Source organism: Bombyx mori, chromosome 15 (assembly GCF_030269925.1).
Source record: "Bombyx mori chromosome 15, ASM3026992v2".
Lineage (NCBI taxonomy): Eukaryota > Metazoa > Arthropoda > Insecta > Lepidoptera > Bombycidae > Bombyx > Bombyx mori.
Window position 1 is genome coordinate 11703398 of NC_085121.1, and position 27571 is coordinate 11730968.

General features: G+C 40.1%; 2 protein-coding genes across 4 annotated transcripts; one reads left to right on the forward strand and one right to left on the reverse strand.

Moving 5' to 3' along the window:
- On the forward strand, nucleotides 1–3621 carry LOC101739582 (ankyrin repeat domain-containing protein 13C). Its single transcript, XM_004924570.5, has one exon. It carries the CDS (start codon nucleotides 340–342, stop codon nucleotides 1669–1671), a length of 1332 nt encoding a protein of 443 aa, XP_004924627.1. The 5' UTR covers nucleotides 1–339; the 3' UTR covers nucleotides 1672–3621.
- A 578-nt stretch (nucleotides 3622–4199) lies between these two features.
- LOC101739443 (coiled-coil domain-containing protein 39) lies at nucleotides 4200–27463 on the reverse strand. Of its 3 annotated transcripts, none has more exons than XM_038015770.2 (25): nucleotides 27229–27463; nucleotides 26866–27041; nucleotides 26588–26696; nucleotides 26357–26504; nucleotides 25936–26093; nucleotides 25426–25545; nucleotides 25060–25161; nucleotides 23944–24135; nucleotides 23040–23165; nucleotides 22797–22886; nucleotides 21861–21987; nucleotides 21222–21310; nucleotides 20255–20352; nucleotides 20049–20178; nucleotides 19374–19568; nucleotides 16547–16686; nucleotides 15690–15765; nucleotides 13509–13668; nucleotides 12976–13141; nucleotides 11000–11147; nucleotides 10251–10414; nucleotides 7178–7230; nucleotides 6980–7098; nucleotides 6081–6105; nucleotides 4200–4498 (listed from the first exon to the last, which is right to left on the reverse strand). In XM_038015770.2, the coding sequence occupies exons 2-25, from the start codon at nucleotides 26991–26993 to the stop codon at nucleotides 4305–4307; spliced, it is 3057 nt and encodes a 1018-aa protein (XP_037871698.1). In that variant the 5' UTR covers nucleotides 26994–27041; nucleotides 27229–27463; the 3' UTR covers nucleotides 4200–4304. The 3 variants fall into 3 exon arrangements, with proteins under 3 accessions (XP_037871698.1, XP_004924626.2, XP_062528643.1); XM_004924569.5 differs by having other exon boundaries at nucleotides 4200–4455; nucleotides 27229–27458; XM_062672659.1 differs by lacking the exons at nucleotides 4200–4498; nucleotides 6081–6105; nucleotides 6980–7098; nucleotides 7178–7230; nucleotides 10251–10414 and adding an exon at nucleotides 10902–10922 and having other exon boundaries at nucleotides 27229–27451.
- Between the last annotated feature and the right edge of the window lie 108 nt (nucleotides 27464–27571).

Consider the following 27571-nt stretch of genomic DNA (forward strand, 5'->3'; position numbering starts at 1 on the left):
TTAGAACTTGTGGTTAGAAACACGTTAGGTAGTGCTGTCAAATGTCAATTTTTCTTTTTGACAAAATGACAATGGTTGCATTTCAGTTTTAAAATTTCTCATATATTTATTCGAAATGTTTGAGTGGACGTAGAGTTAACTATATCTTCTGGAACAATTTCATAGTTTCCTAAAGAGAAAAATCTAATTTCTTAGAAAATATCTAACATTCATAGGTGTAATGTGACAATAAATTCGAATTTTTAATCTTATCATATCGATTAGATTTAAATCACAATTGCTCCCATACGGTGGTTTGATTGTTTGAAAATTATGATTCTGCTGTAACCTACACGCATTATGTCCAACGCTAATTATAGTGAAGGCAAGGAAAACTATCCTCTACACGAATGTATTTTTATCGGGGACGTACGCAAGCTATCTTCGTTGCTGAGAAATAATGAGGTGACCCGTAAGGACAAACATGGGAACACAGCTTTGCACCTTGCTGTTATGTTGGGACGTAAAGAGTGCGTACAGTTGTTATTGGCGCACAGTGCCCCTGTAAAAGTCAAAAACCTTGCAGGATGGTCGCCCCTTGCCGAAGCGATAAGCTATGGGGATCGTCAGACTATATCCACTTTGGTACGTAAACTCAAGCAACAGGCTCGAGAACAAATGGAAATCAGAAGGCCTGATCTGATACGAGCTCTCTCACAAATTCAGGACTTCTATATGGAACTTAAATGGGACTTCCATTCATGGGTTCCTTTAGTCTCAAGAATTTTACCATCAGATGTTTGTAAAATTTTTAAATCTGGATCAAAAATTAGATTAGATACAACCTTAGTTGACTTTTCTGACATGAGATGGGAGAGAGGTGATATATCTTTCATTTTTCAAGGTGAAAAGCCACCTACTGAATCCCTCACTGTTTTAGACAACAAACTAAAGGTTTATCAAAAGGTGCGATATGAAGAAACCGAAACAGAAATTGAGGATGAAGTTGACATACTTATGTCCAGTGATATTTTGGCTGCTCAGATGTCAACTAAAGGAATATCCTTTTGTAGAGCTCAATCAGGATGGATATTTCGAGAAGATAGAAAAGAGACTGTAGCTGGATTGTACCAAAGTGAAGTATATAGTATATCAGGCTTAGTACTGGAGTCTAGGAAGAGACGAGAACATTTGTCGAGTGATGACTTACAAAAAAACAAAGCAATACTGGAAAGTTTAACTAAAGGCAACACACAACATTTGGATACTAATGGTGAACCCACACGGCGAGCTTCATTGAATCCCCCTCCTGAAAGTAAAGTGGATTGGGAAGCCTATATATCAGCACCACCTGGCCAGTATCCTAGTTTAGGTAGAGCAGTGGTATACAAGGAGTCTTCTCGAAGTTTTCGTGCTACAATCTCTATGAGTGATGATTTTCCACTCAGTGTAGAGATGTTACTAAATGTATTGGAAGTGATAGCTCCTTTCAAGCATTTTGCAAAATTAAGGCAATTTGTTGCTCTGAAACTACCAAAAGGGTTTCCTGTGAAAATCGATATTCCGATTCTACCAACAGTCACGGCAAAAATCACATTTCAAAAATTTGAATTCCGTGATGACATACCCGATGATTTGTTCATAATACCTGAGGATTTTATTGAAGACCCTTTGCGTTTTCCTGATTTATGACATTTTGATATTCTAACACTGTTTGAAATAAGTGAGAGGCCTAAGTGGCTGAGTGAAGTTAAAAGTAGTAAAATGCGGAAAACAATTATGCGTCGGTCATTCACACACAACATGTTGTCTGTTGAGTTTCCCATGCTGTTTGGACTCGGTAGCTCCTATTCCAGCCATTGTGTCATCTTTGTAGAATAGCTAAATCCTAAATATACTGTTAAGTGTGGTGAATTGTTTGTGTAGTAGTTCCTGTATGACAGTGTTAGAATTGTTGTAAACAAAATCTATTCTGTATTACTTAATGTTATATTGTTTAAATTTAAATATTTTATTCTTTTGACTTTTTATATTTTGATTTGATTTTTTTTTAATTTCATTAAAATATATCTTAACTTAATACAATGAGTGATTTAAAAAAAAAAGTATTTTAGAAATAAAATTTATTAGGATTTTTTTTAAATACAATGGTTACACTGGTTGTTCAAATTTTTTTCAGTATTTATTTTAAACATTTAAATGTTTATATGAAATATAACCACTTTAAACTGTTTTATAGGCTGCCCTTCATTAAAAAAAACAGATTGTCACTGTGTTGTGTTCTAGTTTAGAGTATTAACAGAAAGTGTAGTTACTAAACTTAAACCTCATTAAAAATGCAAAATTAATGTACAGACTATTTTGATTCTTAATTAGATTTCATTCCATGGCCTAGTTCTTAAGTTAGATGTCCAGAGAACTTCATTGCTTTTCCTACGAATTATTAACAGCCCAATTCTACTGAGTACTTGCACAAATCATGCCAATTTCAATTTCCATTCTAGATAAGTTTACAAGGCCTATTTTATATCAGAATTAAATGTATATGAATTTTAAAATGTAAAAAAGAACAGGGCCATATTTAAGATTTTGTCGAACTGTGTCTGACCTATGCAAATGCATCACTACTTACGGCCTCGTCAAGAGTTTCATTTTCGTTTACAATACCAGTAACATTCACAGATGACTGTCATAGTTTATGAAGTACATGCATGTTTCAGATTAATCATTTCGTGTTAATGGAAAAAGCAAATGAACAATTTCGCAGTGAAGGTACGTTTTAAATTATTTAAAGGGAATGCATCTGACCGTCCGTGTCACCCCACGTTACACGAGCGTCAGCCGATTTTTAATTTTATTGTAGTATTACATTCCGAGCAATGTAGTGTAGGTAGGTAGGTACATTTGTAATATATAAACTATGGTTCACGTTTCTAAGATATCTATACTTTTGTTTTCGTGGACGATTCCCCTAATTATACCGAATAATAAATGCTCCATATTTGATTTAAAAAAACATTTATTGTACCAAGAGACAAATAATACAAGCATTACCTTAACCACCCTGACTTTAATGTGTGCTAATTATTACAACGACAATACTGCCATTAACAAAGAGCTGCATGGTTGTACAGCGTAAAAGTTTCTCAATAAACAATTGATGTGACAGTTTAATTTTTTAACTACATAACGTTAATGAATTTCTGTGATCTATTTACGGACGGGGACAGCCGAGACAGCTATTGTAGTAACAAATGGGTAAACGTCTGCGCTTTTTTTACTTCTCTTTTATATTTTTATATTTATTGTGACCTTTTAAAGAAAATCACATTCGCAAAAAAACAGATATTGATAATGTTTTCTGTAGCAACGTTAACTTCTGTAGCAACATACCTATTGATCAAGTAAGTAATATTCGTAGTGAATGTTTTAAAATTGAAGGTATTGGTAGGTATTTGCTTTAGTAGAAGTGTTAGAACACGCAGAATTTTAAGTTCTTGCATCCCACCACATGATGTAATTGTTATGTTTCTTGCCTTTATATCGAACATCTTTTTTTGTAAAATAGAGATCATTGTACACAGTACCTATATGTATAAATATGTATTATGTTGCATTAAAAATAAATGGTGATAAAACTGACTGGTTGTTTGATTTTTTTTCCATTTCCTCTTACGTTCCATTGCGGATCTGAAGATCTGACTCAACTTCCGGTGACTACGTAATTCCTTAGAAGCGAAAATTGTATATGAACCTGATACGTCCATATAATAAACAACATACTGTTTACGAAATCGAACACTGTATATAGTATAAAGTTTCTCTTTTTAACGAGAGCTTTAGAAGAATGATCCGTCACACTGGCGATTAAGTAATTGGGTCCAGATAATTTGATATTGATGTTGTTGAAATAGCACAATATTTTTGTGGTAGCCTCGTAGATAGACGAGTTAACGACTCGCCTGGTAATAAGGATTACCGAAGATCAAAATAACGCTTAGTTGAATCTATTAAAAACAGGAAGGAGAAAATATTAGGGTTTACTTAAAAATACTAATGGTAGGCAGCGCCTTGGCTCTATCCCTGGCATTGCTGACGTCCATGGGCGACGGTAACCACTCACCATCAGGTGGGTCGAATGCTCGTCTGCCTACACGGGCAAAAAAAAAGGTATTTACTCTGTAGTAAGTAACCAATGCAAATAAATAATTTAAAGCCCCTTGGAACTTGTACACATTTATTTCAAAATAAATTAAATACTAAAAAAAACATGTGAAATTGTATTCAAATAGTGATAAAAAACAACTTCAGCTCAATTAAGAAATCTAATAATTTATTTCTTTAAATATAAAATTTTGACAGGTTATCAGCGCAAGGACTTCTGCGATCTGGTGGAGGATGGGCTTGGCGCAACCGCTGCAACAGAGTCTTCCATTCCCAATGTCACCACCCGCAGGGACACCGTGGAACGTCGTGCTAGTAAACATATCGACGCTTGAAAGGCAAACGTGACCAATACCTGCTTTATAGATAAATGATAGGCAATAACCATATTCGATGCGAAAAAAATAAATATTCTAGGTCTATTAAAATAATTTCAAACCAACAGCTAGATTCGTCGAAATAGATTTTTTTCAGGTATTTCAACTTTAAATTAGTCTACTATAAAGTTCATTGTCGCTTAGTCACGTTTGCCTTTCAAGCGTCGATATATAAAATATATACGTACTCGGAAAACAATTATCGAAAAAGTCAATGCAAAAGAATTTCGACCGGTAACCGTACCTACATACATTTTCTTTTAACACAGAAAAATAGGTTACGTGATCTAAAATACGTCCCCTACTTACCGCTTTGTTTTTTTTTAAGTATCAGTCAGTAACCAATTATTGAATTAAATACCGTCAAACAATGAAAAACATTTTAAAAGGAGAGGTTTTGTAATTTTTGGCGTTATAGCAAAACAAACGTTTGTTATTAAGTATGTATGTACATTGATGCCTATTCTCTAGGGGTTTCTGTCATAGTACCATTAACGTACTGTAGATGGCAAGTGAGTAGTTTCAATATATGTATGTATATATATAAAATTAATTGTGTGGATGTGGGAATTATTCTCTTCCGTGAACTTTATAACTTCATTACATGAACATTCATTCTTTATAATTTCATTCACAGATTCATCTCGCTGCACACTGTACGCTGTCTCCACTCACGACTAGGTAAGCTATAGGTACATCGCATTTTCCTTAAAAGTACATACAAGTTACATAAGTCGTCGTGGCCTAACGGATAAGACGTCCAGTGCATTCGTGTTGAGCGATACACAGGTGTTCGAATCCCGCAGGCGGGTACCAATTTTTCTAATGAAATACGTACTCAACGTATGTTCACGATTGATTTCGACGGTGAAGGCATAACATCGTGTAATAAAAATGAAACCCGCAAAATTATAATTTGCGTAATTACTCGTGGTAGGACCTCTTGTGAGTCCGCGCGGGCGGGTACCACCACCCTGCCTATTTCTGCCGTGAAGCAGTAATGCGTTTCGGTTTGAAGGGTGGGGCAGCCGTTGTAACTATACTTGAGACCTTAGAACTTATATCTCAAGGTGGGTGGCGCATTTACGTTGTGGATGTCTATGGGCTCCAGTAACTACTTGACACCAGGTGGGCTATGAGCTCGTCCACCCATCTAAGAAAAAAAAATCATAGACAAATATAGTATCTATCGTATATCTTATATTAACTTATATTTTCCCGAGTATCGAAGATGTTCTCGCGTTTAAGTTCTACAATAAGTCAACAGCGAAAAACAAGTTGTATCGGTACACAAATCTGTTCGTTTGCAGCGACACAGTAAATTTCGATCGCTCTATATTTAATGTCGTAATTCGCTTATTGAAATGCAGCACGTCTGGATCGCGTTTGCACATCTCAATAACAACGTGTTCAGACGGGGAACCGTTTTGAAATTCAAATGTAACGTAAACATTGAATGTTATCCGCACATCTGTCGATGTGATAAACGATGGGGTTACGACAATACGAAAATTTACATGATAATTTTGTGTGCTTTATATTAAACGAGGAGTCGCTTACCTTGTTCAGGTATTTCGTCGACCAGCTGAAAATTAAATAATTTTCTTAATTTTCAAAACGTTCGAGTAAAAAAAAAATTCGCTACGGTAAGTAGACAGCAGCTCTTGCATCTCTTTGGTAAGTAGTTGATTTGTTAGTTTGGTTTTAGCTAATGGAAATAATTATATACGAGGACAGTAATTTTGATGAAGAACAGCGCTCTTTCATACATATAGATAATGCTGGGCTAATCTTCAGCAAAATCGAGTACCCGCTGGCCCCGCTCCGCCGCCGCACGGCACAGCTAGGCTACATGGGAGGTGTACGCATCGCGGGCTCGCGCAGCCGGGGCGCCAAACTCTTCCGGAAGGCGGAGGCGCCGCGTGTACCCGCTGGCCACGCTCCGCCGCCGCACGGCACAGCTAGGCTACATGGGAGGTGTACGCATCGCGGGCTCGCGCAGCCGGGGCGCCAGACTCTTCCGGAAGGCGGAGGCGCCGCGTGTACCCGCTGGCCACGCTCCGCCGCCGCACGGCACAGCTAGGCTACATGGGAGGTGTACGCACCGCGGGCTCGCGCAGCCGGGGCGCCAGACTCTTCCGGAAGGCGGAGGCGCCGCGTGTACCCGCTGGCCACGCTCCGCCGCCGCACGGCACAGCTAGGCTACATGGGAGGTGTACGCACCGCGGGCTCGCGCAGCCGGGGCGCCAGACTCTTCCGGAAGGCGGAGGCGCCGCGTGTACCCGCTGGCCACGCTCCGCCGCCGCACGGCACAGCTAGGCTACATGGGAGGTGTACGCACCGCGGGCTCGCGCAGCCGGGGCGCCAGACTCTTCCGGAAGGCGGAGGCGCCGCGTGTACCCGCTGGCCACGCTCCGCCGCCGCACGGCACAGCTAGGCTACATGGGAGGTGTACGCACCGCGGGCTCGCGCAGCCGGGGCGCCAGACTCGTCCGGAAGGCGGAGAGGCGCCGCGTGTACCCGCTGGCCACACTCACGCCGCTGCGCGAGGACTCCGAGGAGCTGGACAGCACAGAACCTACACAGAGATACACAAACCGCACTCAACCTTATCCAAACTCAATTCTGACCGCAGTATCCATTATGAATCCCTTTACCTTCTATTTCCAGACGTGACTCTTTAGCGACGGACGTTGGTTCCGATATGATTCTGTAAATGTATTTATTTTAGTTTCATTGAAATTTCAACTACAATGTGAAATCATTTTTGGTGAATATGCTACATGCTACATAGACACGGTCTTGAATTCGGTCTACTGGCTTTTATAATGAATATATTAATTAATGCAGTTTAAAAGTATTGACAAATTTATTTTTCCATGAAAGCTTAAGATCCGTAACTCGACGAAAACAAAAAAAAAACAACACTAAAAAGAAAAGAAGATAGATAAACGTCTATGAGCGTTTTAGCCCGCGAGAGAATGAAATAGAATACTTCTGAAAGTTTCACTTATACAATTTCGTTCTACATTTTAGAGGAAGATTCTCTTAATTATATATCTCACTTGAATATACACAGGAATAGCTATTTTTACTTACTACCAGTAACTAAATTATAATCGGTTACAGAAACCGTATCAGTCGTGACAATTTATCATTTGCAGTTCCATTCTTATAGCTCGTATAATAGCCGGCAAACTTCTTGAGCATTTGTTGACGTAGTGGGGGTAAGTTTGCGCATGGTACACTCACGTGCAAAAACATTATTTACTCTGCGTCATAATGCAATTAAATAATTACAATCAACATATGTATTTATTTATATATTTATGAGAACATCAACAAAAAATATAGGTTAATAATTGTAATAATTTAATCTTGGGGTAAAATAGATATTCCTTCTATTAAGTCAAAACTAAAGCTGTTGCCAGGTCTTGGTTCAGTTGAAGCGAAGCTGGTATTTGTAATTTTTTTTTTTCCTTATCATAATCTTGACCATCATCATCACTGTTTTTATCACCCGAGTTGCTATCATCGTGATGAGTCGACATAGGGATCATCGGTGTACTTTACAACTCGGTCGTATCGGTCTACTTTTTTGTCTATAATTAATTATTTTTTGAAGATATTCGATTCGTAGTAATCGAATGTAACTTTTTTCAATTACCAGCTTCCGATTATTTTCTGTTTTTTCCATCTGAAGCCTAGCTCTTTCATAATTCGTCGTAAACTTCATACCGAGCCATTAAAATTTATATCTTCTTTAAATTTTTCGAAGCCTTTCTACGGTACGGAGTTTAGCTGCTTGTTATGTAGTTATTATGATTACATCTTTTTATTACAGATTGAACGAAACTATCCATTCCGGTAACTTTCTTCTTCCCTGATCTTTTCTTACTCAGAGTCCGAAACACGGCGAGCAAGTCAGAGCCTTTAGCTTCGTTAATAATGCACCTAACAGTACTCACGGATGTTTTTGTTGCTTCCGAAGTCTGTTTTACGTTTTCCATATCATTCTTCCCCTGTTTTATAATGAAGCAATATACGTCGTACACAATTTTTCTACCCTTTCTTTTGAATACTACACCAGTTTGTCGCGGCATAGTGTATTTTTTATAAAAAATCAACAAACACTCAACAAATAGCAATGGCAACAAAGTCAACAAGCAATTATAACAAATAACTTAACGATTAATAACGATAGACTTTTCACTGTACGCAAGCGTACTTTTGGGAGCAAGCGGAACGAGGGCACGGTGCGGGGCGCAAGGTTCGACTGATCTACCAATAACGCGCTCGATACGATTTCCCCTGCCGTCGCGCCTCACCCTCACCATCAAAGTGATCTAAAATTCGGTTCTGCGCAGTCAAGGTCATTTGCTCAAGAAGTTTGCCGGTTACTATAACTCATGATTGCTATGCGGAAATGTTGGACGACGTTGTTGTGTATAACACGCCCTTCCATTGTTAAAGTCCCCGGCACGTAACTTGGCAAAAGTCGCTAGATGCGCAGAAGTTGTTTTTTAGGTCTCAAGCGGGGCGCGGGGAAAGACGTAGCACTGTTTCGAGCGCGCGATTGGTGAGTCAATCGATCCTCCCCTCCCGCACACGTTCCGTTCGCTCCCGGTTACACATGCGCCTACTAAAGTTGTAGGAACCCTTTGTTTATATTAAGTTTTTGTTACGAGTGTTATTGTTTTACGTTTGTTTGAAATGCCAGGACCAAATACCAATGACCATATAGTCGATTCAGTCACTGAGCGTTTTATTATTTCCGCCAGTGACGACAGCGACTCTTCGTTATGTCGACGATGGGAGCCAACTCCTTCCACCAGCTCAGGTGCTACCATAAATTTAATTCAAGTGGTAGCTCTATTAGAAAATGATAGTGACGACGGCGACAAATAATTTTTAATATTAAGTATATTTTTTAATATAAACTTCTTAACTTTTAATTGTATTTTATTTATAACACCTAGTACACTTCACGAATTCCTCTCTTTTCTTTAACTTTCTTCTAAACACACAGGTTTAAAAATAAATTATGGCAAATAAAAAATTTAATAAAATAAAATTAAATTATATGCGGGCAATAAAATTTACCATTTTTTTGTTGCAATGTGCACTATGCGCGACATTACCCCCACTACACCAAAACCTTGCCAACTTACGTGCCGCTTACTATACTACTTTACCGTTACGCAGTTATCGCCGTTAGTTCTCGTTTGAGAAAGCATCTTAAGCATGTATTAATTTAAAAAAAAAAAGGTATTTAGTTGGTGCCCGCAACAAGTTTTGGTACCTTAGTTTGGTACCTTTTTTTAAGGATTGAAGGATTAATGGTGGCCCGAAGGCCTTTCCAGTTTCACCAGGACTGGTGGACGAGCAAAGGCTCAGCCAGGAGGGGTGGGATTTGCTAACAGCTGCTTGAGCGCCTCCGAAGGAGACCTAACAACTCAAGAGCAGCTGCTTCGCGAATGAACCTACTACCGGATCGGAATCGCGACCCACTGGGAAGATCCGGCGAGAAACTCAGCGAGCTGATTATATGGGTTAGGTTGCACGGCGAACTCTTTGTCGAGTTCGACGAGTACGGTTACCGGGGTCCCTAAGCCTGCTCCTAGTGTTAGAGCTGAAGGCGTCTAATGCAAAGGTTATTGGATCTGATGGATCCGCAAGGACGTGATTAGTAAGGACGTGTAATCTCAGGTCGGCATAGGTGAGCAGTACCTGTCTATGGCCCGCCGGAGTCTCGCGGGCGTGATGGCCGCGTGCAGCAGCGGTCGCAGGCCAGCGGCGAGGCGGGCGCGGGCGGGGGGCCGAGCGGCCGCGCCCGCCGCCGCCTGCACCACGCGCACGCACGTCTCGGTGCACTCGCGGGTCCACACCGACATCTGCGCGGTAAGCAATCCTTTACAGACTTTTACAAATACCCACCAAAATTTCCTAAGGAAATACGAATCAAAAAAGATTTCCGTGTAAGTGAATACTTTTTTTTTATTGCTTAGATGGATGGACGAGCTCACATTCCACCCAGTGTTAAGTGGTTACTGGAGCCCATAGACATCTACAACCTAAATGCGCCACTCGCCCTGAGATATTAATTCTAAGTCTCAAATATAGTTGCAACGGCTGCCCCACCCTTCAAACCGGAACGCATTACTGCTTCTTAAGTGCTTAAGAGATCCTACCACCAGTAATTACGCAAATTATAACTTTGCGGGTTTAATATTTATTACATGATGTTAGTCCTTCACCGTAGAAGTCAATCGCGAATATTCGTTGAGTGCGTATTTCATTACAAAAATTGGTACCACCCACCTGCGGGATTAGAACACCGGTGTATTGCTCAACACGAATGCACCTGACGTCTTATCTTTTAGGCCACGACAACTTCTAAAACTGTTAATCATAACTATTATGTGCCTGGGTATGTGTGTGTGATGAGGTCAGTGTACGCAATGAGAACTGGAGAGCACCTGGAAGACGCGCCAGTCCGTCTCGTTGTCGATCAGTTTCCGCGCGCGGTTCGCGTTCTGTCTGACGACCTCGCGGGCGGTCTGCAGACGGTCCTGCTGGCGGCGCATGCGCTCTCTGCCTATCTCTAAATCTTGCTCAACCTCATTCCTGTCCGGAGATTACGGTAATTAGTTGTCCTTACTGACCGAGTTATCTTCGCTTAAACTAAAAAAAAAATGAAATTTGATGCTTTTTATATTATAAGCGTCCATTGAAGAAAGATTTTTTTAAATTTTCACCTTGGTGAGGTAAAATAAGGGTTAAACGTTTATGTAAAACTCGTTCATTTTGAATCGGTATTTTAGGGTCAAAATGTTTATATCACCAATAAGATAAATTTGAAGGTAGCATAAAATTCAATATAAAACTTCACGCACTTAAATACAACAATTGACAATAATACTGGCCGGTATAAAGCGTTTGGTGATATGACGTAGGTGTTATACGATGTGGAGTTGCCTTTAGTCGGGTGCGAGTACTTGCCTGCTCGATACAAATTTTTTTTTTTTCCTACCTGAGCTGGTAGCCTAGAGAGGCTATTCCAGCGGAACCTTAACTAGTAGGTGAGCTCACGGGGCTCAAACCTGACGACGATGCTAACACGAACTCTAGCAAGAGTCGTGCTTCGCAGAATCTACCACCGGATCGGAAACTCGACCCACTGAGAAGATCCGGCGAGAAACTCAGTGGGCTGTGTCTGAGAGTTAATTTACTCGTCGAGCCCTTCGTCGCAAGCGACGGGTTCGACGAGAACGGTGACCGGTGCTTGAAGTACCTAGAAGCACCGTTAGTGGATCGGGAAGACACAATATTGTACGAATCATGTATCTTACAGGGCACGCGCGCATTCACATCAGCACTTTTACATCGCCTTACTCAAATCGTAGTATAAAGCGCCAGTACACGTTCAGCACTCATATACAGCGGTACTCACCACATCAACATAGATAGATAGAATTAGTTACTTGTTAGCGAAGTATATAATAAACGGATATTCTTTGACTGTCAGTGATTTCTTCCTATCTAAATCTCAAGTTGTGTACGCCCCAATCAGCAGCGCATACAAATATTAAGAAAAATTCAGTTATTTTAAAACACTGAATTCCATTTGAATTTTAAACTCTTCTTTTATAAAAGTTTATAATAAAGAGTATTTTTTTTTTTACTTTTCTCCGATAAAGTTAAAGCTCATTTTTAATTGTATAGTTATGTTTTTTCAATACGTACAGCAACCCGTGTTATGGAACAAACACAAACCTTGAATTTTAAAATAATAAAAAAAATTCAAGGAGACATTATGTTTATTAGGCTGTTGTTGTGGTGACAATAGAACTAATCATTCAATACATTATTCATTTATTTGCAAGTTAAAGGGGTAACTTTGAAATTCGAATAAGACGAATCAAGAAAATATGTTTCTTTCCTACCTACAAGCTCATGTGAATTTAATTTTTTTTTCTTCAATATTGAGGCCGAGATTACAGTCTTCGATTTTTGAGGTTAACTTGGTGATATGAATTCCAGCACATTCTAAACGCAACCGACTCGTTTAAGTTATAAAGGCAAAACCTTGATTTAATCTGAATCAAGCTATACCCGTCTTTTGAAAAGTAAAGACGGGATTGATATCGATTCGCAGCCCACACAAACATGGCAACTGGACTGACAAGTGCGGCGTCACGTCCTGGGATTGCTTTTATTTGCTCTTAATTTAATCATTCCATTCTCTTCAGAGCGGTTACGGTAATCTTTGATCAAAATTTCGTCATTCGTCAGTTCATTCAGTCGTTCGTTCGTAAATTCCGAATGAATGAGTGAACGTTTTCTACTTTCTTCACGTTAAGCAGCTAGTTGTTTGCTGTACCGGTTCGTTTGAGAAATAAACGATATATGTAACATATGAGTGTATTAAATTATTTAACTATAAAATCCTCACAGTTTATTATTAAGCTTGTTGTACTTGTCGATGAGCGCCGTCAGCTGCGCGCCGCTCTCGGCGGTGCTCGGCTCGAGGTCCGCGATTCTCGCATTCAAAGACTTTAGTTCGTCCCGCATTTCATAGTATTTCTTCGACAGATCATTCAGTTCCTCAATTTCTGGGGCTGTAATAAAAAAATATTTTTTTACTTTGTTGAGCAAAAAGTCTTGGGTCTGTCTGTCTTTGTAGTGGTGTCTTGTGAGCCCGCACGGGTAATTACCACCGCTCTGCCTACTTCTGTCGTGAAGCAGGAATGTGTTTCGTTTGAAGGGTGGGGCAGCTGTTTTACTGTGAGATTTAGAGCTCATGTCTCAATGTTAGTTCGTGGATTTACGTTGTTGAGGTCTGTCACTTATCTAAGCAATTTTTTTTTTATTAAAAGTCGTAGCACGGTGTCTCCTCAGGCAATATACACGAACATACAAACATAGTTACGTGTTTGGTTTCGTAAACAAATACTAGTGTCGTTATACGTAGGAGTGTGCGTGTACCGTCGCTGTCGAGCGGTGAAAGATGGCGCATGAAGTGCGCATGCGCGGCGTGCAGCAGCGGCAGCGCGGCCTCCAGCGCGGCAACGTCCCGCTCGCGGCGCCGCACGTCCGCGTCCAGCGCCGCGCCGCGCTCCCGCAGCTCCGCGCGAGCCGCCGCCATCTGGGGCCGACAGTTTTTTTCCCTACCTATGCTGATAGCCTTGAGAGGCTATTTCAGCGTAACCTTAACTAGTAGGTGAGCTCACGGGGCTCAAACTTGACGACGTTACTAACACGAACCCTAGCAAGAGCCGTGCTTCGCAGAATCTACCACCGGATCGGAAACGCAACCCATTGAGAAGATCCGGCGAGAAACTCAGTGGGCTGTGTCTGTGGGCTAATTTACTCGCTTGCGACGGGTTCGACGAAAACGATCGGGACGACGTTAGTGGATCGGGAGGATCCGAAATAACGTGTTTTGTACGACGTCGACTGCTTTCCATTCTGTCCACAGGATCGGTTATGGGCCGACAGTGACCAGTGTGCTTAGTACGGATTTTTTAACGTTCTCGTTAGCGTAAAAGTTAACTCGAATTTGTATACAGTTTGAAGAGTACCTCTAGTGGCAAATGTAGGCGAACGTTCTGCTATGGGAATTTACTCTGAGGTCGTTTTAAAAAAGGAAACTTTTAGGATAAGATTGTTGCGATGCACCGGTGTTCGAATCCCGTAGGCGGGTACCAATTTTTCGAATGAAATACGTACTTAACAAATGTTCACGATTGACTTCCACGGTGAAGGAATAACATCGTGTAATAAAAATCAAACCCGCAAAACTATAATTTGCGTAATTACTGGTGGTAGGACCTATTGTGAGTCCGCACGGGTAGGTACCACCGCCCTGCCTATTTCTGCCGTGAAGCAGTAATGCGTTTCGGTTTGAAGGGTGGGGTAGCCGTTGTAATTATACTGAGACCTTAGAACTTATATCTCAAGGTGGGTGGCGCATTTACGTTGTAGATGTCTATGGGCTCCAGTAACCACTTAACACCAGGTGGGCTGTGAGCTCGTCCACCCATCTAAGCAAAAAAAAAAAAAAAATATTTTATTTGATTTATACAATATAGATGATATATGTCACTCTCAGAGCAACCCCGCTAGCCGCACCCGTACTCTAAGACAGTTCACTGACTGTTCTCCGGTCTCCTCTAAAGTCTCTACCTCGAACCGTCTAGTCAGCGGTTCGAGGGTATCCGCATTTTAGGGTTCAGTACAGAGATATAATAGTACAACTCCATGCAAATTTGAATGAACTTTTACGCTATCGATAACGTTAAAAAACTCGCATTAAGCACGCAGGACCTTCTATACTTAATTCGAAATACCCTCGACTTTGACGCTGACGACACCGACTGAAGCCGATTGTTAGTATGACACTAAGCAGCAGGTAAGGTAGGCAGCGGCTTGGCTCTGCCCCTGGCATTGCTGACGTCCATGAGCGACGGTGACCACTTACCATCAGGTGGGCCGTATCATCGTCTGCCTGCAAAGGCAATAAAAAAAATAAAAAAAAAATTAAGCAAGAAGTCGAACATAGCAATTCGTGCTATTTGCTCGTAAAACAACGAAATCTATTTTGTGGCCTTCTTGATTTACACCAATAAGGAAATACGGATTGATTTTGTTCGGAATAGATAGCGTGCGTGTTCTTATGTGATAGATTCTTAAATCCACTTAATTAAGTGTTAAAACGGTGTAATGTTTTATGGTATTATAAAATATGCATTGAAAATTTTTTTTCGGTGCTTTTGATGAAACAACTGATATATTTTTTTATACTGATGAAAAATCAGATCAAGTGAAAGAGTCTACGGTGATACAGTCGCGTTCAAAGATGTCATAACGACGTCATATTCATGATTCATATTCATAACCTCAACTAACATTTTTATTGTTTTGATTGATCGAAGTTGTACTGTGATAAAACCCACAATATTCCAAAAAAAAAAAAACGAAGACAATCCGATACGAATAGAGAAGAATTCTTATATACAATTAAAGTGTGGACGGACTTGGTTAGTAACATAATATATTACAAGATGTGCCACTACTAAAACCTACCGGCTTTAATCATTGTCAAGAAAAAAAAGTAGCATTTTTATTACAGAATGTGAAGCCATCGCCAATTCGACTCAGGATTACCTTAATCTTAAAGAACGTGACCGAGAGCTGCTCGCCGGACTCGTCTTTACCGAGCGAACCGATAAATATGTCGTATCTGAAACAAAGACATGTGCTCATGATGATCATTCCGATGCCAGAACAACATCGGTACATTAACCCTTTTAGTGATGGACTTATTTTCTCTTATTTGGCATAAATACCTAAATATTAAAAAAAAACACTTTATAAAAAAAATTTAACTTAAAAAGAATGCAAAAATCGATGCTAAATTGACAGCAAAATAATTTTAAATGGTTATTTATAAATGTTATCACCTTATTAAAAAGGTTATACGTGCGCGCATTAAGACACGTCCGTACGATTCGATACCTAATACCTACAATCAAACTGCGCAATAGTCGATATTCCGGCTCTCCGCACTTTATAAGCATTAACGGCGTTGATCTATCGACGGTTCGCGCTCAAAGGGTTAAGGGTCCAGTTTATAGAGTTTATGGTAGAAAGGCGACGAGCGAACTTGTGTGATTTTAGTGCTGCTTCACTTGGAATTATGGTGGCTTATTAACCATTTGCCATAACATTTGAAAGTACACAAATATGGGAAAACAAAATAAAGTCGCTCGCTGGATATGGCTTTTTGGTTCCTCTAAAACCTCCAACGTAATTTTAGTCCACTCTCACAATTTTACTGGGACATCCATACATCTCATCCCATCTCCTCACTTAAATCTGTTCCAATTGAAAACAATGTCAAATAAATCATTTCATTCCGCTCAATTTTTCATATAACAGAACATATTTGTCTAATATATAATTATTGTTTGTTTTTTTTTCGAACACGGCGTCGGCAAAAAAAAAAATGACGAAAACAACACCTTTTCTTAAGTTGTTCGATGCGTTGTTCTCTTTCGCGTATCTCAGAGCGCAGCTTCCCGCAATCTTCGAACAGAGCACGTTTCTGAACATTGAACATGTCCTGCCGCGCCCTGATCTCGACCAGTCGCTCGTTCATTGCCTGCGATAGTACAAATTCTAATATTAATTATTAAATTTAGTTATGTAATTACATTTAAAAATAATAAAAAACGACTTTGTTCTTAAAAATATTTACAAAGTAGTATCCTAGTACTTCCTAGTCGCTAACCCGCATGCCCAGCGTGGTGACTTAAGGGCACAAACTTTTCCCAACGACAGAACACAAAATGCTACGGCCCCCAGTACCCGGCAGCTCTACTATTCCTGGCCACGGTGGCGGTCACGGTAACGATAGGGCAAGGGGTGCGAAGAATCCCCGGTCGGCAGGCTACCATAAACAACTGACCATTGGCACGTTTAACATCCGGACTTTGAAGCGAGATGAGGATGTGGAAGAGCTGGAAGTAGAATTGAAATCCATTAAATGGCATATCCTTGGACTTTCGGAGGTCCGTAGAGAGGGCGAGGACACCGTCATCCTCGAGTCTGGAAACCTCTTCTACTACTGCGAAGGAGACCAGCTCTCTCGGGGTGGTGTTGGGTTCATCGTTCACAAAGCCATCGCTAACAACGTCGTGGAGCTATCGATTGTGTCGGTGCGGGTGGTGTACATTGTAGTTAAAATCTCACGAGATATATTTACTCAAGGTCGTGCAAGTGTATGCACCAACGGTGACACACCCTGATTGTGAGGTTGAGGCCTTATATGAAGACATCTCTAAGGCCATTCATAACACCACCAAGACCTACTTCACCGTTGTAGTTGGCGACTTCAACGCCAAAGTGGGAGTCAAACAAGGGAAAGACGAATCCATAATCGGACGGTATGGTTTGGGGTCGAGAAACCACATGCTTCTCAATTTTCTGCAGATGGAGGGCCTCTATTTGATAAACTCGTTTTTCAAAAAGAAGCCCCAAAGGAGAGGGACTTGGCAAAGTGCCGACAAAGTGACACGGAACGAGATCGATTTCATCATGGCGGATAAGAAGCGAATATTTACGGATGTCTCAGTGGTCAACAGGTTTAGTGCTGGCAGTGACCACCGACTTATTTGAGGAACCCTAAATATCGACAGAAGGCTTGAAAGAACCCGGTTGATGAGATCGACTCTGCGTCCGTCTCTTCTCCAAATCATACAAGTTTCCGAAAAATTCCAATTGGAACTTCAAAATCGATTTAGTCTGCTGGATCCCACTGAGGACGTGAACGACGTGGTGGAGAACACGACGGCGACACTACGTGAAGTTGGCGGAAGATACTTTGGATCACCGCGGAGAGTTCGTGAAGCCAAGCTAAACCCTGAGACTCTGGCATTAATGAGGAAACGACGAGAAGCCACTCCATTCGTAAGAGCGACAGCAGAGTACGCAATCTTAAATAAGGACGTCCGGAGGATGGTGAGGCGTGACATAGTCATAATGTCGGAATCGCTGGAGGACCTCAGTCGTATGCTCAACGATCTCCTGACGATGATCTCAACGATGAACCTTGACAAGACGAAAGTCATGTTCAATGATCAAATCGTCCAGGGCCAAGTTACCATCTCGAATGCAGTCATTGAAGAGGTAAAAGACTTTGTCTACCTCGGTCAGGCTATCCAGCTTGACCGGGGTAACTTCAATACAGAGATTGAGAGACGCATACGACTGGGTTCGTCGGCATTTGGGAAAATTCGTGCAATCCCCGCCTCACAAATTCCTCAATGCCTGAAGACAAAAGTCTTTAACCAGTGCGTTCTCCCCGCGATGACATACGGCGCGGAAACCTGGACACTGACGGCAGGGCTGGCCCATAAGTTAAGAGTCGCACAGCGGGCGATGGAGAGAGCTATGCTCGGTATTTCTCTAAGGGACAAAATCCGGAACGAAGAAATTCGATGGAGAGCCAAAGTCGACGACATAGCTCTCAAAGTTAGCAGGCTGAAGTGGCAATGGGCCGGTCACATCTGTCGAGCCAGCGACGTCAGGTGGGGGAGGAAAGTCCTCGAATGGAGGCCACGGATGGTTTTTTTTTTTATTGCTTAGATGGGTGGACGAGCTCACAGCCCACCTGGTGTTAAGTGGTTACTGGAGCCCATAGACATCCACAACGTAAATGCGCCACCCACCTTGAAATATAAGTTCTAAGGTCTCAAGTAGAGTTACAACGGCTGCCCCACCCTTCAAACCGAAACGCATTACTGCTTCACGGCAGAAATAGGCAGGGTGGTGGTACCTACCCGCGCGGACTCACAAGAGGTCCTACCACCAATAAAAACCTGGGTACCAGGAGCGTGGGGCGACCTCCAACCAGGTGGACCGACGACTTAGTGCGCACGGCAGGAAGTCGTTGGATGCGGAAGGCGGAGGACCGCATTATGTGGAAGGCATTGGGGAAGGCCTATGTCCAGCAGTGGGCAGATAAAGGCTGATGATGATGATGATGATCGTAAATTAAAAATTAAAATCCTTTCTACTGTATCGAATAATTTTCTGAAGCCCACAGACATTTACAACAAAAATGCCGCCACCCCCCTTGAGATATGAGTTCTAAGGTCTCAGTATAGTTACAACGGCTGCCCCACCCTTCAAACCCAAACGCATTACTGTTTCACGGCAGAAATAGGCAGGGCGGTGGTACCTATCCGCGCGGGCTCACAAAAGGTCCTACCACAGGGACAAGGACCTACAGGTTTGTTTTTATGCGAGTTTTTATGCGAGAAGACGACATGTGTACGGCGCACTGACCGCGTGCAGCTGCAGGCGCTGTCGGTCGAGCGAGTAGGCGGCGCCGTCGGCGGCGGCGAGCGCGCGTGCGGCGTGCGCGCCCCGCAGCCGCAGCAGCGCGTCCTCCACGCGCGCGCGACGCCACGCCTCGCGGGCCTCGCGCAGCTCCTTCTCGCCGCCCTCAACGTTCAGCACCGATGTTTTCAGACGACTTTGCTGTGGACGCCAGATGACAGGTTAACGATAAACGACCAGCAATAAACATTCACGAAAACATCTGCAATTAAATTTAAATATATAAAAAACGGTTCTTTTTTATGTTTAGTATTGTGGTTTTCTTCGTTTTTCATCCTTAAATCTGATTGCTCTTGTAATAGGGAATCCTGTGTAAGAGATTTTTTTTTTTTAAATACTTCATTAAAATATTGGACGCTACCCGTTGCTAACGTTCGCCCTGGCCTGTAACAGGTAGGTATACTACGCGTACGCGTACACAAGTATCACGCATTCACTCTCGCTTTGTCTCTTTCTAGTATGATAGCGTTAAAAGTTTAACGCAACCTTGTTGTAAGTCGCATTAGAAGTTTCACTTAAAAAATAATGCATTTAAATGGTTAACAAGAATCGAACAAGATCAATTTATAAACACAGCCACGTTTTTTTTTAATTAACATTTGTGTAAAGATTGCAGTGTACCAGTTTAACGTGTTCCACGCTCTGTGCCTCGAGATCCTTGGCCAGCCGCCGCATGTCGTCGTGCAGCCTCGCGGAGTGCCGCTCCAGCAGCGCCACGCGGGCCGCGTGCCGAGAGCACACGTCTTTTAATCTAAAATGACAAGTTATTTTTCAAAACTTTCTTCAAGGGTCGTTTGGAAAATTCCAGAACGAATCGCCTATCTAACCTATTCTCTCTCTCCATTAATTCAGCGGAGCACTCCCTCTCGGCCTGCGCCCCCTCCATGTGCGAGACACGAGCACCCAATGTCTCCACTTGATAACACTAAAATCAAACAATGCTATAAATACAAATAAATAAATTGCTGTTCGTTAGTCTCCCTAAAATTCGAGAACGACTGGATCGATTTGGCTAATTTTGTTCTTAAATTATTTGTGGAAGTCCAGAGAAGGTTCAAAAGGTAGATAAACATGAAAATCCTCGGAATTAAATAAAAATAACAATTTTGTTTTTCCTTTTGTTTGTTTTAAGTTTATTTTATACAAAAGATTAGGTCTTTTATTTATCGATTGAGGCACTACGCGAAGTGTGCCAATTCAGCTAGTTTAAAATATTTAAAGTATTTTCGGATAGCAGATAGAAATACACAACATATGTAGGTACTACATAGGTAGGTACAACATATGTAGGTAGGTATGTAGGTTTAAACGAAAAACTGTTTAATGTGGCTTCGACCTCATACTTCATGATGGGCGGCGGTTATCAAATTGTGATCCTCTGAACTCAGACTACCACTTAATGTTGATCGTAAAAATCATTTACCTATCACGAGCAATAAAAAACATGCGTGCAATTCACACGCTGTAAAATGAAACCTTCAGAAATATCCTATCTCGTTCTCTCATAGGCTAAATTCTATAGACGACTTGTATGTCTCTTTTTAGTATGGCTTTTCGATTGACATTCAAATGACAACGTTTCCATAGAAGTTATCCCACCAAAAAACCTTCTTTAGCCAAGAATCTCACTGGATTGTAGTGTATCTACATATTTTCGTGCACCTTCATATAATATCTCAAGTAAACAAAACTGGAAACTATTCATACGCGGTTGACCGTAAACAAGTCTGGTCGTGTGAAGCAAATTAAAAAAAAAACATATTTCATAAAAGAACGAACAAAATTCATTCTTACAATAGCGTACAGAGACTCCTTTTGGCTCTGTAGAGTCTTCAAGAGGTTCCGTTGTTTCGTCTCCAGTTTGCTCAAGATTGCTTTCGACGCTAAAATAAATCGAGTTTGAAACAATAGTGTCCATCAAGTTGCCCTCTAACGTTTTACAAATATTCACTGACTCAATCTTTAAGTAGCAAAATGTGTGTTCACACAAAATATAAACTTTCACTATCGTACAAGATACATGAGATACGTTTTTTATTATTGGTGGCAGTGGGCAAAGAGTTTGACATTTAAAATGGGCATACAGCCCTAAATGCAAAAACATTGGAGATTCCCTCAAGTATTTTTTGCTTTAGAAGTAAGATACGACTCACCTGGTGCTAAGTAACAACAGTCACTCATGGACAACAGCAATGCCAGAGGCACAGACAAGTTGCTGACATAAACATAAAGCTACTTGGTAATTGATACCTTGTCCAGGCACCACAATCATGCAATCAATTAAATTTAGAACAAAAGTACATATGTATATCATTTATTTTAAGTTTATATAGTATATAGTTTGGTTATATACAGGTTTGGTAGTATATAGTTCGCAGTTATATAGTTTGGTATCTAGCCTTCCGAAGCAATAAACAACACCCTGTAGTTTACCTTTCAAATGCATGTGGAAGAGTTTCTCTTCGTTTTTGAGCGTCAGAAACTTTTGTTGCTCCACAAAAGAGCAATGCATGGCACGTTGCTGATTCGCAGTTAGCTGACTTGCATAACGTTCTTCTTCCTACAACAGACATACTTCATTCGTGGCCTGGTGAATAATTATATAAATCTCACATACAAACACTTCACTATGTAAATATTTATAATGTACGTAACACTTAATAAACACAGTATGGTAATTAATTTTGTTAGAATAAAAAAAAAATGGAACCTGTCTTGGTTGGTTGGTGGCATTTGATTATTTATACTTAAAACTTGGCTGAAGTTTTTTAATAAGTCTATAGCGTACAACATGGCTAGAGTAACCCACTGAGTTTCTCGCCGGATCTTCTCAGTGGGTTGCGATTCCGATCAGGTGGTAGATTTTACGAAGCACTTCTATTGCTACGACCAGTGTTAGCAACTCTCTGAGACTGAGATCCAACCTCACCAACCAGCCAGTGCGTAACTAGAATAGCCCCTTAGGCTACTAGGCAGAATCTATCAGAACTGGGTATAAATCTCGATTTACCCAAGCGCTAAGCCCAAGCGTAGTTAGATATAATAGTTTCAGACTTCAGTAGAACTGAAGACCGGTTGTCTGCTAGTCCTAATCTCAATCCGCATGATGAGCATAATCATACCGTATTCATTAAGGTTTATTTAAGAGATCATATGTTTTAAGCGTCATCATTATTTAGAAAACTAAAAGCATTCCAAAGGGCTACAAATTTTAACGCATTGTATTTAGAGATTTTCTAATGAGAATTTTTATCATTATGACATTGACGTACACTGCAGTAACGAATTTTTGAGATAATAAATAAATAAAAACTTATACCAAGTACACTTACGTTCAACATATCTTCTACTTATACCAAGTACACTTACGTTCAACATATCTTCTAGTTCTTTGGCTCGTTTCTCTGACGATTTCGATTTATCGAGAGACTCCGTTAATTTTTCTTTAAGATCACTAATCTGTAATTATTACAATACGATTAATTAGTTGTATTATAATAATAACATATTCGAATGTAAGAAGAATCGGAGAAATTTTGCGGCAAGTATTTTATGAACATTTGTTTTTATTATTATTTATTAAAAATAGTATGAACAAGTTCATTTATTTACCTTGCTGTTGATAGATTGAATGGCCAAGTCTTTGCGATGTTGCTCATCCATTATCTGCCGGTTCTCCATGTGAAGCTTCTCCAGGACTACTCTCAAGTTCGCCAGCTCACGCTGGAGACTCTGCGCCTGGAATTTGGGTAAAACAATGCAAATCAATAACATTAACTTTACTAGGTAAGAAGAGTACTTGATCATGTACCAACTAGAAATTTAATAATTTGAAACACTTCATTAGTTCTATTGAAAGAGTTAAGTCTCTTTTTCGACGGCTAATTTAATATTTGTTCTCTGAGACTCTGTCGTTATCTCGTCTAAAAGTCATAAACGCCAATCTTCGAAATCTAAGAAAAGGTTCTAGAAACAAAAGCCTCAAAGTTCAAATTGTCACATTCATCAGATCCGACTGGAGGGCGAGCATGAGTTGAAGTCGTCGTGGCCTAAAGGATAAGCCGCGCGGTGCAGTCGTATCAAGCGATACAACAGTGTTCGAATCCCGCAGGTAGGTACCGATTTTTCTAATGTTATGTAACAAACCCGCAAAACTATAATTTGCATAATTACTGGTTGAAGGACCTCTTGTGAGTCCGTACGGGTAGGTACCACCACCCTACCTATTTCTGCTGTGAAACAGTAATGCGTTTCTGTGTGAAGGGCGGGGCAGCCGTTGTACTGAAAAAACGGAAACTTCCGACCTATCTCAAAGTTGATGGCGGTATTTACTATGTAATGTAATTTACGGCCTCCGGTAACCACTCAACACCAGGTGGGTTGTGAGCTCATTCCCCCATCTGAGCAATAAAAAAATATCCTAACCTAAAATTGATTTACTCATTTTCAGGTTACTTCGATCTAGATTTAAAACGTCACATGTAACGTTTACTTGTTATTCAATTTACAACCTTACCTCACTGTCCGAGGTCGCGTTCTGCTCGGCGAGCTGCTGCTGAGCGAGGCGCGTGTGGCTGAGCCGCTGGGCGAGTGCGAGGTTGTCTCGCTGCGCGTCCCCGTTGTTGCCGCGTTGCTGGTCACAGAACGCCTGCTGCTCGCGACACTGCTCCGCAATTTTGTTCGCTTCCGCCTCTAACACCGCGTAATCCTTCAAGACGATAAGTTTGGTTAAAACAACACGCTTAACGTAATGTCGGTAGGTCATTGACCCTCGCAGTTCTGTTTGAAGATTATCAAGATGATAATAATAATATAATGTAAAGATGGTTTACTGGTGGTAGGACGTGTTGTGAGTCCGCACGGGTATGTACCACCACCCCGCCTATTTCTGCCGTGAAGTAGTAATGCGTTTCGGTTTGAAGAGTGGGGCAGCCGTTGTAACTATACTTGAGACCTTAGAACTTATATCTCAAGGTGGATGGCGCATTTACGTTGTAGATGTCTATGGGCTCCAGTAATCACTTCACACCAGGTGGGCTGTGAGCTTGTCCACCCATCGAAGCAATAAAAAAAAAAAGATGAGCGATATTGAATGGACAGATGGACTTGCTGCTCAAGCATTATGAATTTTAATAAAAACTACTTATACATTTTAATACCGCGTTTATTACTATCGTAATTTTCGTGGTTGCCGATGAAAACTGTAAAGTGATCGAAACATTTGGAAATGAAACCGAGGCACATCACATATTATGAATAAGTTAACCTGGTGGCACACGCCGCACAAATTGTGTGTCGACACCCTAAGATTTAATATTCAACACAAACATCTGAAGGAACATATTTCACCGCTGTAGCAGGAAAACTTTGCAACATTTTCTTTCCACAGTTTAACAGACATATCTTGGTTCTCATTCAGATTAAATGTAACAATACCTATACATTATATATAGTAATAACTTTCATTTACCTATGTTGAATTATAACACAAATAGTTTACTTGGCTCGGCCCCTGGCCTTGCTAAGTCATTGTGACGGTAACCATTCACCACCAGGTAGGCGGTATGCATGTCTGCCTACATAACAATAAAAAAAAGTTAACATTCTGTCTAATATGTGTTATTTTAATTACCTCCCTGATGTGTCTTATGTCAGTGTCACGCTGCCTCAGATTATCAACAGCACCTCTCCACATAATCATCATTTGTTTTCTTTGCTCCATACCTTCCATTACCTTACAAAAAATCACTTGATATGTACATTAGTAGTAGATGAACTTGCATCCCAAAACACTGTTGGTACCTTTTTGGAAATGAAAATAATATAAGCAATGATATTTATTTTATAACAGAATAACACTAGATTTAAGTGTGGATCTATAGCACCTGTGGGAAGAAACATTTGTGCATACAAGTTAACAGATCTTCTTCTTTAATTACCTTATGGCCGTAGCCAGATATGATTTGATTATTAAAAAATCTTATTACATTAAATATACCTGAATTGAGATCCTATCACAAGCCCTCTCCTCGGCATTTAAATTTGATACAAGTTGGTTAATACGCTCATGCATGCGATCATGTTCCACTTTCAGTTTCTGTCGTTTATTTTCTAATGCCTGTAAAGTGTTTTTTTAATTTTTAGCTTTGTATAACCAGCAGCTGTTTTTTTTTCCTCTTTATTCTATCATTTTTGTATTAGCAATTTTTTCTATTTATTATATTATTTTTATTAGTGACTAGCCGTACCCTTCTGCTTTGCTGGCCATTTAAAATTAACATTATTATTTCTCTCCCCCACCAAGATTTTCATCATTAACGCCCCCGCAACTGGTGTAAGGAGTCCAACACTCATATAAATATTAGCCTATCCATTAAGTACATGTATTTTCTATATGAATACCAAGTTTCAAGTCAATCGGATGCATGGTTCAGTAGTTATAACAGAACATCCGTGAAAACCACTGTAGATTTATATATAGATTATAATTATATATATATTTACATACTTTAGCCTTAGATAAGTCTTGTCTTGTAAACTGCTCTATAGCTGTGATGTCACCAGAATTTCTCTCTAGAGCAGCTCTCCATTCCTGCAAGGCTCCACGTTCACCACACACCTCAGATTTCAATGTATCAGCCTTTTTTAGCAGACGAGCAATGTTTACTGAAATTTAAATGAGCAATTACATTACATAGAGATATTGACAGGTTAACATTATGCCCAGACTAAAGGAATATTTGGTACTCAGGTACAAGAAAGAGAAAGTCTTTTGAATTCATTAGAACTATGGATTCATTCACGTTCAGATATATTGATATGTTTTAGAGTTTATCACATTAAAATACACATTTAAATATAAATTCTAAAGATGTACTTTAAATTTGACTAAAATTTATTTATAATTATGGTCAAATATAGGTATTTACTTTGTAATCTATCAACTCTAGTTCCTATGTCCTTGCATTGTTTCTGACAGTCAATAACTCCTCGATCAAGTCCATCTGTTTCACTACAAGCCAACTGCCGTAGTTTAACTTCCTGCTCCAGCTGCTGCTTGTGAGCAAATAGGAGGCGCTGTGAAATACAAAATCAATGTTAAAGACTTTTATAATGTTCACTGACATTTGTTGCCAAGAAATATCAATTTTATAACATACAGTATTCTCTTGATATTCAGAGTGCACAAACTCCTTATACTTATTAAGATCCTCTCTTTTTTGTTGCTGTAGTATAAATGATTCTTTAAGCTGCTGAATTTCATTTTGCCTGAAATTTTCATTTTAGCAAATATTGATATCCAAATCCAAAATAGAATAATATAATCAGGACACAGAGAATTAATACTATCACAAGTAAACACTTTTGTCATTAGTTGTCATCACAGGACCTATCAGCACAATAATTAATAGTAAAATTGTTAACTAATTTATTTTACCTGTTTATAAGAATAGTCTCTAATTCTTGATTTCCGGGATTGGCTAATGGAATTCTGATGCCTTGATCCCATCCTAATTTTTCCAATAGTTGAGCCATATAACTCGGGTTTTTTCGTTGTTCACTCATTTTGTTGTTAAGAATTTGGAGTTTACTTTATACAATATCTAACAATATCTGAAATAAATATTAAATTAAAGTATTTTATATAATCGATTTTATGTGAATAGCGACAGGTCAACAATTAACATAGCAACCGTACAAAATCCTTAGTTTATATACATAGCAACCAAAGAAGTTTATTATTATTTTAGTCAAAGAAAATACTAAGTATTATTTGGAATGTTTTGGCATAGCTTCTGACCTTCTATTCTATTCTTCCTTCATATTTACGAGTTTGATAAATTTATATTAATTAGATGTGAACAACATCAAAGAGCACGGTATATATTATGCTTGCAGTAGCAACAAGACAATCAAAGTAAATTAGTCTGAACTCTGACACTTTATTTTTTGTAAAGGCCGCCTTTTCTCTTGATGTTTTCACGATCAACAGCTACAAGACCTTGTAGCCTATTTTGAAAATACATACAAATTATTTGTAAAATGATCAATACTGCCAAACAGCACTACTTAACACGTTCTTGAATCTCAGCACATGCCCTATTATCCGTTCGCTTGATAATAATGTGACTCGTTCCAAGACG